Source organism: Haliotis cracherodii, unplaced genomic scaffold (genome assembly GCF_022045235.1).
Source record: "Haliotis cracherodii isolate W230 unplaced genomic scaffold, xgHalCrac1.p SCAF_2, whole genome shotgun sequence".
NCBI classification, from domain to species: Eukaryota; Metazoa; Mollusca; class Gastropoda; order Lepetellida; family Haliotidae; genus Haliotis; species Haliotis cracherodii.
In genome coordinates this window covers 80,796,607-80,810,801 of record NW_027266275.1, presented here as the reverse complement: position 1 = coordinate 80,810,801, position 14,195 = coordinate 80,796,607, and the positions used below count along the sequence as shown (strand labels likewise).

General features: G+C 40.4%; 1 protein-coding gene across 1 annotated transcript in view; it reads right to left on the bottom strand.

Annotated features, from left to right (window-relative positions):
- LOC139468575 (E3 ubiquitin-protein ligase TRAF7-like) overlaps window positions 1–14,123 on the bottom strand; it is a 174,922-nt gene extending 160,799 nt beyond the window's left edge. Inside the window, exons 1-5 of the mRNA XM_071250637.1 lie at window positions 13,995–14,123; window positions 9,124–9,187; window positions 5,224–5,309; window positions 1,396–1,485; window positions 477–569 (exon numbers count right to left, since the gene is read on the bottom strand). Of these exons, the coding sequence (XP_071106738.1) occupies window positions 477–569; window positions 1,396–1,485; window positions 5,224–5,309; window positions 9,124–9,187; window positions 13,995–14,060 (399 nt within the window). The 5' untranslated portion in view covers window positions 14,061–14,123. The remainder of the gene's footprint in view (window positions 1–476; window positions 570–1,395; window positions 1,486–5,223; window positions 5,310–9,123; window positions 9,188–13,994) is intronic.
- Between the last annotated feature and the right edge of the window lie 72 nt (window positions 14,124–14,195).

The window sequence follows — 14,195 nt, the reverse complement described above, 5'->3', positions numbered from 1 at the left end:
AACGTACAAGGCACAAGACACTGACACAACAGGGATAACATACAGGGCACAAGACATGGACACAACAGGGATAACATACAGGGCACAAGACACTGACACAACAGGGATAACATACAAGGCACAAGACATGGACACAACAGGGATAACATACAAGGCACAAGACACTGACACAACAGGGATAACATACAAGGCACAAGACACGGACACAACAGGGATAACACACAAGGCACAAGACACTGACACAACAGGGATAACATACAGGGCACAAGACATGGACACAACAGGGATAACATACAGGGCACAAGACACGGACACAACAGGGATAACATACAAGGCACAAGACACGGACACAACAGGGATAACATACAAGGCACAAGACACTGACACACCAGGGATAACGTACAAGGCACAAGACACGGACACAACAGGGATAACATACAAGGCACAAGACACTGACACAACATGTCAAAACATACCCCACATGACGCTATCACAGGATCCTTGAATGCCCGGTTACAGAGACGACAAAATAACTTCTTGTTTGGTGGGTCAACAAAGACCAGTATCTCCTGAAAATAAACAAAGTCAGGGTTCATAAACCATATCTGGAAACATCACCCTATACAAGCACACAATCAAACAATGCAATACAAAGAACTTGCTATCCATAACAAGTGTCATGGATTCACATTCCACCCAAGAGGAATAATACAGGGATAGAAATTACCCTTACAAGTCCACCCCCAAAACACTAATAGCATGCAAGGATAGCAGGTTCTACAAAGCTTGCAATTCTACTGGTGCTCAGTATAATTTAACATTCATCAAATTTGCTGGACACTGATATGAACATAAAACATTTACTAGTAAACCTGAAATTATCCAAGCCCATGTGATACTTTTAGCACTTGACCGACTCGGTTCATGGGTCAGTGATCATTTCTATCCCAGTGAGACACAACATTTGTTGACTAAATCAACACTGGATCCCATTACAAAAATCTGCAAATGGAGATCAACAGATAAGTGTACAGCTCATAAGATTCTTTCAAATTACACACTTACAACACTTCCTTCCCAAACACCTTGCAATGATCAAATACATCAGATCTTGTCACAACAGTCGTAAACAATAAATTACCATTACAGCATACATACCCGCATCATCCAGAAATATAGCAACAGTGAAATATGAAATAGGCAAATTTAGCTATGTTAGACTCTCAGTCAGTTGAGATCCTAAAATATTTCCTCACTATGAAGTTTCCACTTCAGTACTGAAACCAGGAAATGAGCAGATTGCAAACTACACTTTCAGTATCAAGATGTATATCAAGGCAAATGATTGGTTCAAAAACACTTTTTTATCTTCAAAAATTAATAAAAACCACCCACCTCCTCCTCCTCTTCGTACATCAGTGATCGGTTTGAGACATTCGAACCTGACCTTTTATGGCCTGGACTGGGGACCTGAAGTCCTGGAAGCTGTGGATGGAACACACATCACACTGGTATATCAACTTCCAACTTTCTGAAATACTTTGTGTAAACGGTGAGTTACTTCACTGCTATTTCGTGTTTGGTGTGAGAAAATCTATCTGGGAAATCAACAGTCTATACAGCAAATCCACCATCTTGGTGTTTTGATAATCTCAAAGTATATTGAAACCATTTTTTCATTTGTTTGTTTGTTGTGTAATGTCACACTCAGCAATATCCCCACTAAACAACGGCTTTCTGTCGATAATCAAGTCTGAATCAGATACCCAAAATAACATATCCGATTCATTGTCATCAGTACATATCCGGATTTATCAAGGAAATAATTCAAAGAAGGGTCAACCATAGGCTAGTCACATTCAAATCTGCATGAAACCTAAAATGTAGAGAAATTTGTAAAATAAACAAGTGAAATAAGAAGCTTATTGAAACTGCAGCGACGTGAGACTAACAATTACTTACACACTAGAGATCACCTACCCGCACAGGTATACTCAGTCTGGGTTCCTACACTTGCACCTCCACGTCCGTTTAGTCAAGTACAGCCTACCTACCACATGGTAACCCGGAATACATCCACTGAGACAATGACACCACACATAACTTCCTTATCATCCCACAATCTGCCTCCCACAGTAGAATACCCACACTGTACATAAACTGTGTCACTGACAATTCTTCCATGTCTGTGACTCTATGCTGAACAGAGCTTTACCTTTCACTTCATCTATTCAGCCAGACACGTTATCATGCAGCTATATCTTACAACACCGGAATGGCCAGGACTAAAAACAGTTTGTTATATTCGTCAGTTCTGTATAAGCGTGTTCATTATAAACATAGTTTACTGTATACCTTTTAACATCAAGGTAATCATAAGGCATAATTCTCTTTGAAAAGCATTATCAGGAATCACTTGCTTGATAACGGTGTTAGAACCTACACCCAAATGTCACTCCTAATTATAATAAAGAAGTTTTCATCCACATTATTTATCTTTTTTTAATCCCATATCTCAAAACATCAGCGTATACCTATGGAATATATCTGATAACATCAGTATATGGCATACACATGTATCTTATAAAAGGGGAAATCATACGAAGTGTACCTTTTACCATCAGGGTAATCACATGGCATATGCCTTTTACCATCAGGGTAATCACATGGCATATGCCTTTTACCATCAGGGTAATCACATGGTATATGCCTTTTACCATCAGGGTAATCACATGGCATATGCCTTTTACAATCAGGGTAATCACATGGCATATGCCTTTTACCATCAGGGTAATCACATGGCATATGCCTTTTACCATCAGGGTAATCACATGGCATATGCCTTTTACCATCGGGGTAATCACATGGCATATGCCTTTTACCATCAGGGTAATGATATGGCATATGCCTTTTACCATCAGGGTAATCACATGGCATATGCCTTTTACCATCAGGGTAATCACATGGCATATGCCTTTACCATCAGGGTAATCACATGGCATATGCCTTTTACCATCAGGGTAATCACATGGCATATGCCTTTTACCATCTAGGTAATCACATGGCATATGCCTTTAACCATCCGGCTGTCTTGAAATCTTTCTTGATTCTGTTCTACTCTGAAGGAACTTATCCACTAATCAAAGTAGTCAACTCAGAAAGTTTACAGGACTAGCAGTTCAAACCTGAGAGCAAATATATAATACTTTCTATATATAAGAACAAAACTGCAAGACAGATCCAGACAACAATATTTGCCAATAAGGGCTCTATGAATAGGGATAAGATAAATGGATGAACAACTTCTTTATAACAATTCATCCATACATCTTACCCTTACTGAGTACGCCAACTTCCAAATGCCTTCAAGTTATCTGCCCTTGTATATCACCCCACATTATCATCTATATTTAGAGTTACCTACCCTAACTCTGACTGTTCTTTTGGCAAACTTTTTCCACATTAGAGGATGCATTTTATACAACTAATCCTTTGGATAAAAGGCACATTACAGTTCCCGACATATGTGGTTGTCAAGGTGTTGTCAGGATGCACACTTTTCTTTTTGAAGTTTCCGTGGAAAAACATTCAGTTCAAACAAACTCAACCCAAATGGAAAGAAATATGAGTCTGACAGCTTTCAACATGCATTCAATCTATTTACAAACCACTAAAAGGTTACACAAACGACTGCTCCCAGCATTAGATAAAAGATTCCCATGCATTATCCCAATGATAAATGTAGACTTGGAAAATGGAATGTATACTGGTAGGTTTTAGGTCATGAGCGATTTTTGACATTGTTTATAGAAAAATACATAGTAAAATATTGTCTTAGGAATCAAAGCGATTACTGGTAAGTAATCGGTATTGAATAGAACAAGAATTACCAGGAAAATGTTTTTAATATTGAATTGTGTTCTAAGAATTCATAATTTGAACTAAGTAAAGGAGAAGTAGAGAAGTCTTTGTTAGGCATTTAGAAGTTGAAATAACATGAAAACATGCCATTTTTTTATAGACAGCAACTTCTTTTATTCTTTGTCACAATGTTTCAGAGCTTCTTCTTGCTCCTTCATCACATGAATGCTGATGTTACAGTGCCATAAACATTTTACTTGGGTAAATAAAAGTAATTTGTTTGGGGCGGGCAGTCGTGAGTCGAGCAGTCGTGAGTCGGGCGGCATTGATACTCCAGCAATGAAGTTATTATGGACTTATTCAACCATTATGATTAAGTCACGCTGTTGCAGTTGATTCTGAGCTATGAATTCTGTGGCCATTCTAAACATGCAATTTGAAACAAGTAAACCTGCGGCAACTACAGGCCATTATACACACCTGTAGAGTAATATATACCAACTATAACATATATAACTATAACAGTTTCAGAAATCCTTCAAATCTGTTCATTCTACTTCCAGAATGGACAGATTCTCTTGATATCTCCACTACATAGAGGATTACTTGTTCTATGTTGATTAAAGTTGTATTCAATTTTAATGCTTGTGTAATGAGGTGATTATCATATAATTACCTGATGCAGTACCAAAAACAGTTTCTGTTAAAGTTCTTAATTCAGAAGCAAACTCATGTCATATCATCTTGAATTATAATAAATATAATTTATCCATGTTTGTCAAGTGGCATAGTTATAATTGATATTTGGAAGGTGAAAACATTCATTCTAACAACCTCACGAAATGAGATAAACAGCATATTTGTCAGCCACTTCTACGTGTCCTCCACACATTATACATCCTTACAGCCCAATGACCTACATCCTTACAGCCCCATGACCTACATCCTTACAGCCCCATGACCTGCATCCTTACAGCCCCATGACCTGCATCCTTACAGCCCCAAGACCTACATCCTTACAGCCCCATGACCTGCATCCTTACAGCCCCATGACCTGCATCCTAACAGCCCTATGACCTACATCCTTACAGCCCCATGACCTGCATCCTTACAGCCCCATGACCTACATCCTTACAGCCCCATGACCTGCATCCTTACAGCCCCAAGACCTACATCCTTACAGCCCCGTGACCTACATCCTAACAGCCCCGTGACCTGCATCCTTACAGCCCCATGACCTACATCCTAACAGCCCCATGACCTACATCCTTACAGCCCCATGACCTGCATCCTTACAGCCCCATGACCTACATCCTTACAGCCCCTTGACCTACATCCCAACAGGCCCATGACCTCACTTACCCCACTGGACTCGATGCTGTCGGCGTGGGAGAAGGTGGTTGGTGTGGAGTAGTCCACGGACCCGAAGGCGCTGTCATGATCATCATCTGGACAAACGAAATCACCTATCAATGACAACAATTACTGGCACAAGCATTAGCTTACTGACAAAAGGTTTAAGAAACAACCACAGAAAAGTTGTTTTACACCACAGTCAGCAATATTCCAGCAATATTGTTACAGTCTCAAAATAATAAAGTCATGGTTGGCGTCTAGTGAACAAGCAGTGTTCCTGTTTACCAGTAATTACCAGGTTTTTTTCCCAGTATAATTAGCTTTGGACCGGTAATTCATGTGACTGCCAGTCCCTGTGGACCAGCAAATAAAGTACCTTATAAATCTTTGTTGTTGAACAAAACATTGGCGATATTCATATAAGTATATTTATTCAACAAAGTCAGCTAGTCTGTTACAATCAGGGTCTACCCTTGTCTATTTGTAGTACAAGACAATAACATTTCGCTATTCTGTCCAACAATCTCAAGAGAGAGAATCTGTTGTCCAACAATCTCAAGAGAGGGGAGCTATTATGTCCAACAATCTCAAGGGAGGGGAGCTATTATGTCCAACAATCTCGAGAGAGGGGCGCTATTATGTCCAATAATCTCAAGGGAGGGGCACTATTATGTCCAACAATCTCAAGAGAGGGGAGCTATTATGTCCAACAATCTCAAGAGAGGGGCGATATTATGTCCAACAATCTCAAGAGAGGGGAGCTATTATGTCCAACAATCTCAAGGGAGGGAAGCTATTATGTCCAACAATCTCAAGGGAGGGGCGCTATTATGTCCAACAATCTCAAGGGAGGGGAGCTATTATGTCCAACAATCTCAAGGGAGGGGAGCTATTATGTCCAACAATCTCAAGGGAGGGGCGCTATTATGTCCAACAATCTCAAGGGAGGGGATCTGTTGTCCAACAATCTCAAGGGAGGGGCGCTATTATGTCCAACAATCTCAAGGGAGGGGATCTGTTGTCCAACAATCTCAAGGGAGGGGAGCTATTATGTCCAATAATCTCAAGGGAGGGGCGCTATTATGTCCAACAATCTCAAGGGAGGGGCGCTATTATGTCCAACAATCTCAAGAGAGGGGCGCTATTATGTCCAACAATCTCAAGGGACATAATAGCGCCCCTCTCGCTATTTTGTCCAACAATCTCAAGAGAGGGGCGCTATTTTGTCCAACAATCGCAAGAGAGGGGCGCTATTTTGTCCAACAATCTCAAGAGAGGGGCGCTATTATGTCCAACAATCTCAAGAGAGGGGCGCTATTATGTCCAACAATCTCAAGAGAAGGGAGCTATTTTGTCCAACAATCTCAAGAGAGGGGCGCTATTATGTCCAACAATCTCAAGAGAGGGGCGCTATTATGTCCAACAATCTCAAAGGGAGGGGCGCTATTTTGTCCAACAATCTCAAGGGAGGGGCGCTATTTTGTCCAACAATCTCAAGAGAGGGGCGCTATTTTGTCCAACAATCGCAAGAGAGGGGCGCTATTTTGTCCAACAATCTCAAGAGAGGGGCGCTATTATGTCCAACAATCTCAAGAGAGGGGAGCTATTATGTCCAACAATCTCAAGGGAGGGGATCCGTTGTCCAACAATCTCAAGAGAGGGGCGCTATTATGTCCAACAATCTCAAGGGACATAATAGCGCCCCTCTCGCTATTTTGTCCAACAATCTCAAGAGAGGGGCGCTATTTTGTCCAACAATCGCAAGAGAGGGGCGCTATTTTGTCCAACAATCTCAAGAGAGGGGCGCTATTATGTCCAACAATCTCAAGAGAGGGGCGCTATTATGTCCAACAATCTCAAGAGAAGGGAGCTATTTTGTCCAACAATCTCAAGAGAGGGGCGCTATTATGTCCAACAATCTCAAGAGAGGGGCGCTATTATGTCCAACAATCTCAAAGGGAGGGGCGCTATTTTGTCCAACAATCTCAAGGGAGGGGCGCTATTTTGTCCAACAATCTCAAGAGAGGGGCGCTATTTTGTCCAACAATCGCAAGAGAGGGGCGCTATTTTGTCCAACAATCTCAAGAGAGGGGCGCTATTATGTCCAACAATCTCAAGAGAGGGGAGCTATTATGTCCAACAATCTCAAGGGAGGGGATCCGTTGTCCAACAATCTCAAGAGAGGGGCGCTATTATGTCCAACAATCTCAAGGGAGGGGCGCTATTATGTCCAACAATCTCAAAGGGAAGGGCGCAATTATGTCCAACAATCTCAAGAGAGGGGTGCTATTATGTCCAACAATCTCAAGGGAGGGGAGCTATTATGTCCAACAATCTCAAGGGAGGGGAGCTATTTTGTCCAACAATCTCAAGAGAGGGGCGCTATTATGTCCAACAATCTCAAGGGAGGGGCGCTATTATGTCCAACAATCTCAAGAGAGGGGCGCTATTATGTCCAACAATCTCAAGGGAGGGGATCTGTTGTCCAACAATCTCAAGGGAGGTGAGCTATTATGTCCAACAATCTCAAGGGAGGGGATCTGTTGTCCAACAATCTCAAGGGAGGGGCGCTATTATGTCCAACAATCTCAAGAGAGGGGCGCTATTATGTCCAACAATCTCAAGAGAGGGGAGCTATTATGTCCAACAATCTCAAGGGAGGGGCGCTATTATCTCCAACAATCTCAAGGGAGGGGCGCTATTAGCTATTATGTCCAACAATCTCAAGGAGAGGGGCGCTATTAGCTATTATCTCCAACAATCTCAAGGGAGGGGTGCTATTAGCTATTATGTCCAACAATCTCAAGGGAGGGGCGCTATTAGCTATTATGTCCAACAATCTCAAGGGAGGGGCGCTATTAGCTATTATGTCCAACAATCTCAAGGGAGGGGCGCTATTAGCTATTATGTCCAACAATCTCAAGGGAGGGGCGCTATTAGCTATTATGTCCAACAATCTCAAGGGAGGGGCGCTATTAGCTATTATGTCCAACAATCTCAAGGGAGAGGAGCTATTATGTCCAACAATCTCAAGGGAGGGGCGCTATTAGCTATTATGTCCAACAATCTCAAGGGAGGGGAGCTATTATGTCCAACAATCTCAAGGGAGGGGCGCTATTAGATATAATGTCTAGAGGGTATCCAAGAAAACACAAATACAAGCTAATCATGCTCATGAGGACAAGGATGAGTTTTCCTTTTCATCATGATTCACATGTCAAGCTTGTTGACACCAGTCACTAGTCCAAAGAATCTAGGAAAAATTTGTGGTCAGACAAGCTGAGCTCAGCTTAGCGAAAATGAAAGGAGTAAATCTACTGAACATTGTGTGGAAGGCCAAGTTTGGCCAAGACAATTCTTGGCACTGACCAAGGATAGTGACCTCTACCTACTTGTAGAAAGCGATCGAAGCACAACCACATTACTGTAACATGGTCTCACAGTAGCTACAACCATTCTGTACAAATAGAAATAGACTGAAAGCGGAATTTAGATGCATGTATGTAAGCAAACTGCCACAACGACGAGTAACTGAATAGGGTATTTTTCCTATTAAAGAAATAGTTTTAGTGTGATTACCCAGAAATGACTGTTTTTTATATAGTACACATTCAGGAAGTCGAACAGGCTCGTTGTTGTTGTTTTTTCGTTTGTTGTTTAAGGCCACACTCAGCAATCCAGTGATTGATATCATGAGCATCTATCCACACAATTGGGATACGATGACATGCATCAACCAAGTCAGTGAGCCTGACTATGTGATCCTGTTAGTCACCTCTTACGACAAGCATAGTCGCCTTTTACAGCAGCATCTTCACAGGTACAAACCTAGGCTCACTGCCTGACAAGCATGCACACCACCAGCTTGTTTACTCACTAGCCCCGACTGACAACAGGTGTACTTACTGACACGTATCTTCGTTATGGGAGACACAGCATTACCTGCTCCGAATGTTGTTTCAACATACACCTGCAAACAGAGAGACAACACATACAAATAATGATCACAGTTGAAACAACACTTTTTGTTCAGCAAAGATTTACCATGATTACTATGAAGCAAATACTCCTGGTGCAAACGACACGGAGGGCCACAGTACGTTATGGTTGGTTGCTTTGTTGCTTAACGCTGCTCTCAGCAACATTCCAGCTATATCATTGATGGCGGTCTGTAAATAATCGAGTCTGGACCAGGCAATCCAGTGATTAATATCCTGAGCATCGAGCCATGCAATTGGGATGATGATGACATGCATTAACCAAGTCAGCGAGTCTGACCCTCCGATCCCGTTAGTCGCCTTTCACGACAAGCATAGTCGCTTTTTACAGCAAGCATGGGTTGATGAAGACCTATTCTACCCTGAATCTTTACGGGTCCAGTACAGATCTCAATACACCACCATAACAACACAAAAGCCATGAACTGAGATATTGGTTGTTTCAGACAACTGAAAAAATGGCGACAAGCGCATCTTCTTTGTTCTTGTTCACCTCCATAGTCTAGAGGTGGAGAGCGGAAGGTCCGGGTTCGATCCCCGGCCGTGTCATGCCAAAGACATTAAAAGATGGTAGTTGTTGTTACCCTGCCTGGTGCTCTGCAATAAGGGGCTATAAACAAGAACTGGTCGGCTCGGAGTCAGTATACTGTGTCTGGGTGGGGTATTCATGTTAAACTGCAGCATCTCAGTGGGCTAGCACTATATTATTGGCAGCAGTCCACACAAACAGCCACTTTCCCACCCACCCACCCATGTCTCTATGTAAGCACAAAAATCTTGAACACAATGTTAAACCCCATTTCACCTCACCAATACGAAAAGGGAAGCCGAAATGACCACACACAGCTGATTTCAAGCCTATGTCTATCTCTATTTAGATAGGGTTATTCTTTCATTAAGTAAAAGAATATGTGTTTTGCATGATGACACAGGTATGTGTGTAATGTGTATCACGTGTAGAAGGCCACATATCATAGTGTATCAACTCACCCTTAATTACCACAATGGTTTTGGTCTTATTCATATTCCCATATAACAGTTGCTTCCAAACAGATGCGTGATACGTCCAATAACAGCCAATCGCCTATAGCGCCTATCCCTACTCTGGTAATATGATCAATTCAGGACACAACTTCATGACAGATAAACAACTACTTCATTTCATTGTCACTCTCAAAAAATGTTCTACATTAATCTAAAGATTCTACATGGAGTTTTCAAGCGATCTGAACATTTATTTGGGAAGATCAGATATCTTGAGGTATGATTCAGTCACACAGTCTGGCTAAAACAATTCTTACACAACCCATGGTGACGGGTCAACTATCAGATATTTCAATAAACACATTCTGTAGCGAAGAAATCTCCCTGTCCATTGTCCATGAATGGTGTTACATTGCCACCAGTAAAGCAGACACCCCCCCCCCCCCCCCCCCCCCACGTCCCAGGCTTAGGCATGTCATACATGTGTAATAGGGTTACTTATCTCACCTAGCTTGGCAATGCTTGGGATATAATCACTGGACAATGAACAAATTGATGTGCAGAAATACACGTTACACAAGCAAGTTTGCATGGCATGCTCTTTGGATCCATTTTAGCATAAGTCATTTAATTTCTCTGTCTGTTTGTTTGTTTGTTTGTTTGCAATATTCTAGCTATGTGACGGTGGTCTGTAAATAATCTAATCTGGACCAGACAATCCAGTGATTGACATCATGAACATCAAATCTACACAATTGGGATACGATGACATGCATCAACCGAGTCACCGAGTCCGACCTCCTGATCCTGTTAGTCGCCTCCCACGACAGGCGTGGGTTGCTGAAGATCAATTCTAACCTGATAAGTTATATGTACCAGGGCAAACCAAACTCTAAACTCTGCATCTGGTAGAGCTATTCACTAGTTAAAGTGTTGTTGAGGTATCATGCTGTTCACCTCATAACAATATCTGATTTACTGGCTTCCAAGGCAGTTTGACAAGGTCATTCAAAGACTATCAATAACACTGGATGTGAAATTTGCAGGACAAAAACTCTTACAGGATGATTTCCTCAAGTAAACAAGTCTTGATTCCAATTACTTGGGTACATCTGTACTCTAGAATGTCCTCCAAATACAAAGACATAAAACCTGTGGTGACAACAACCAAAATGAGTTAAAACCGGTACCACTTTGATAAATATGTAGTTACAGGGCGTTATCTGGACCTGCTCGGGGGCTGATATTCTGCCTCAAATCTTCAACCAATGTCAGTATAAATTCCCAAATAGGAATTACAAATTTCCCATTTCATGTAGTTATAGTTTCAAGCACTGAAACCAGTGTTACGGCTTTTTAGAAGTTACTTGCATTTCATCGTTATCAGGATCAATAAAGAGGACTGAAAAGGCTTAAGTGCTTAGTTTTACAAAATATAAAATATAAAAAAATTTGACAAAATGTTTTTTCCCAGTTTACTTGTCAGGCCATTTAGTTTGGAACCCTAGATAAATCAGTGAAGTAATGACAAGTGATAGTGATTGACAAGTGACTTGATGGTCCGTGACTTCAGCCACCTTAGTCAATGTATTTGGTCCAGTTAGCAGAGTCCATATGTAACATTGTAATAAGGAAACAAGAAGAGGAAGGCCAAGGCTGCAACATAAGACTTGAAAGTGTTTGGTTCCGCCTTGCACAACCCATCCTCACTTGGCCTGGTTGGGATGTCCCTACAGTGACTGAGGGCACAGGGTGTGATGTAAGGTATATGGCAAACTATTCTTGTAAAATGCCACTGTAAACAGGTTCATAACGAGTTGTTAATTAGCAACTAAGCAGGTACAAAAGCAAGATGAGAAGGTGCTGACGAGCAATACACATACTGTAGGTGCAACACATAACACACGCTGCACTGTATGTTAATCAATCGACGCTAATTGTTTCCAAGGCCAAATGACCCAGAATCCACACAATTATAACAGTACAATTTCAAAGCATGATACATGCATTTACATCAAATCACCACTAATTTAAAAAGACATTATATAAATATATTCCTAACATGAATGATCTATCAGTGTTTTCAGTTAAAAATAATAACTACAAGCAGGGAACAGCGTTATTATGTAATGTAATTATGTCAGAAGTTTGAAACTCTTCATATAATGAACAATGAAAAAAAATGTTTTTCATTTTCAATGAAATTACATAATGAACAATTTGACTCAGTGTCTTCAATATCATGTGTATGAAAAGACCTGTAGATTCACATTGCTACTTTTAAGGTTCTCTTTGAATTATGGAACCAGGTCACGTACAAACAGTCACTGGCTTATTACATGTTACTTATTGCAAAGTTTTCATGACTCAGTGAATTAAGACTTGCATACTTTACCACCAAATTTAATCATTATTGGGGATTTGTTGGAACTGTAAGAAAGAAATTTCCATTCACTCTTAAATGAATCATTTAAATACTTTCAAACTGAATATCAAGTCTTTCAATGGCATTCCGAACTGTATATCATTTTCAGAGGGAGTACCTGTATAAAAGCATGTACAAGTTATAACTGACAATGTGTCAGTAACAATGACTTAGATTAAATACACCTTACAGGATTACTATAAGCTATGATTACAACCTTCAGGCACATTCAGGCTTCACATCACTTACCTACATATAATGAGGTGACTATGGGACTGAAATAATCACTGATAATATTTTGATCCTCTACTTTTAGCTGTAATTGTTTGTCTCCTAAGAATTGAAAGCTTGTTTCTTATACAACTAGATGATTCTAATCATTGCACTTAGCTAAGCTTGTTAGTGGTAAGCATGGACCTTGCCATATGCAAGAAACCTGCTGTAACTTGTCAGTATAAACATAACCATACTGCATTATGCAGAAGGAACCCTCATTACCCTGTTATTTATCTGTGAATAGTGATCGATAGAAGATTGTAAAAGTTACAAAACATGACTGTAAGGCTTCATAAATGAGAGTTTACAATTTTACTGAAAGTTTGAAAAATTGTTGGTGGGAACATGATAACATTTTCATACTTAATTTGCTGATCTAAAGCATTAAGTGTAAGAAATTAAAACTATGTGTGTGCATCTTTTTCATCTCTGATTATTTTCAAGCAAATAACATAAGTATAATAATTCATCAAGAATTTTATTTCTACCTCTATCTATTGCTCTCACAGTTTGGGTCCTAGTATTAGATCCAGATAGATCAAGGTTATATCATATGAAAATCTTTAACCAGTCCTCCTTCATAAGATAAGTGTTCTGTAATGCTACTATCTGAATGCACACAATAATAAACTATCTGAATAGACACAATAATAAACTAAAAAAGGTATTAATCAACAATTATGATGTATTAATTGGATTCACATCTATGTCATTGACAAATACAGATGAAATATGAACAGATGTATGTACACATACAAAAATAGTTAATAAACGAATATTGTGTGTACCTGTAGATCTATCGTGTAACGACATTATCAGCCTCAGGGTGTTGATTGTCATCTTATTTGTTTACATGCTCAGAATTGAATTGTGTTCGTCGATAAATTTACAGAATGGGTATATCAACACACGAGAATGACGTCCAGCTACTGTGGAGAGATGGTGTATATTTGTTAAGAACTGTCAGTGTCACTCAATGTCAAGATACAACTAGACTGAAAAGCGTGACCCATCCCCCAACAACTTCGGCGTGGAACAAGTGACACACTGTCTATTTTTATTCTATTTATGTATTCCTCGATTAAAACACTTACGCTTTGACTATTTTGCGACGATGTTGACTCTAACCTAAGTTCCCTTCCTCTGTTCGGCGTTGCCATGCGAATTAAGGTATCTTTCCCTTGTGTTGATCGGCATGCAGCAAAGTTTCGGAACTTTCATCAACAGCACTTCCGCGATAGGAAGTCTCGTGTGGTTTGGCGATATATTGACACATTTACGGAGGCAATGACATG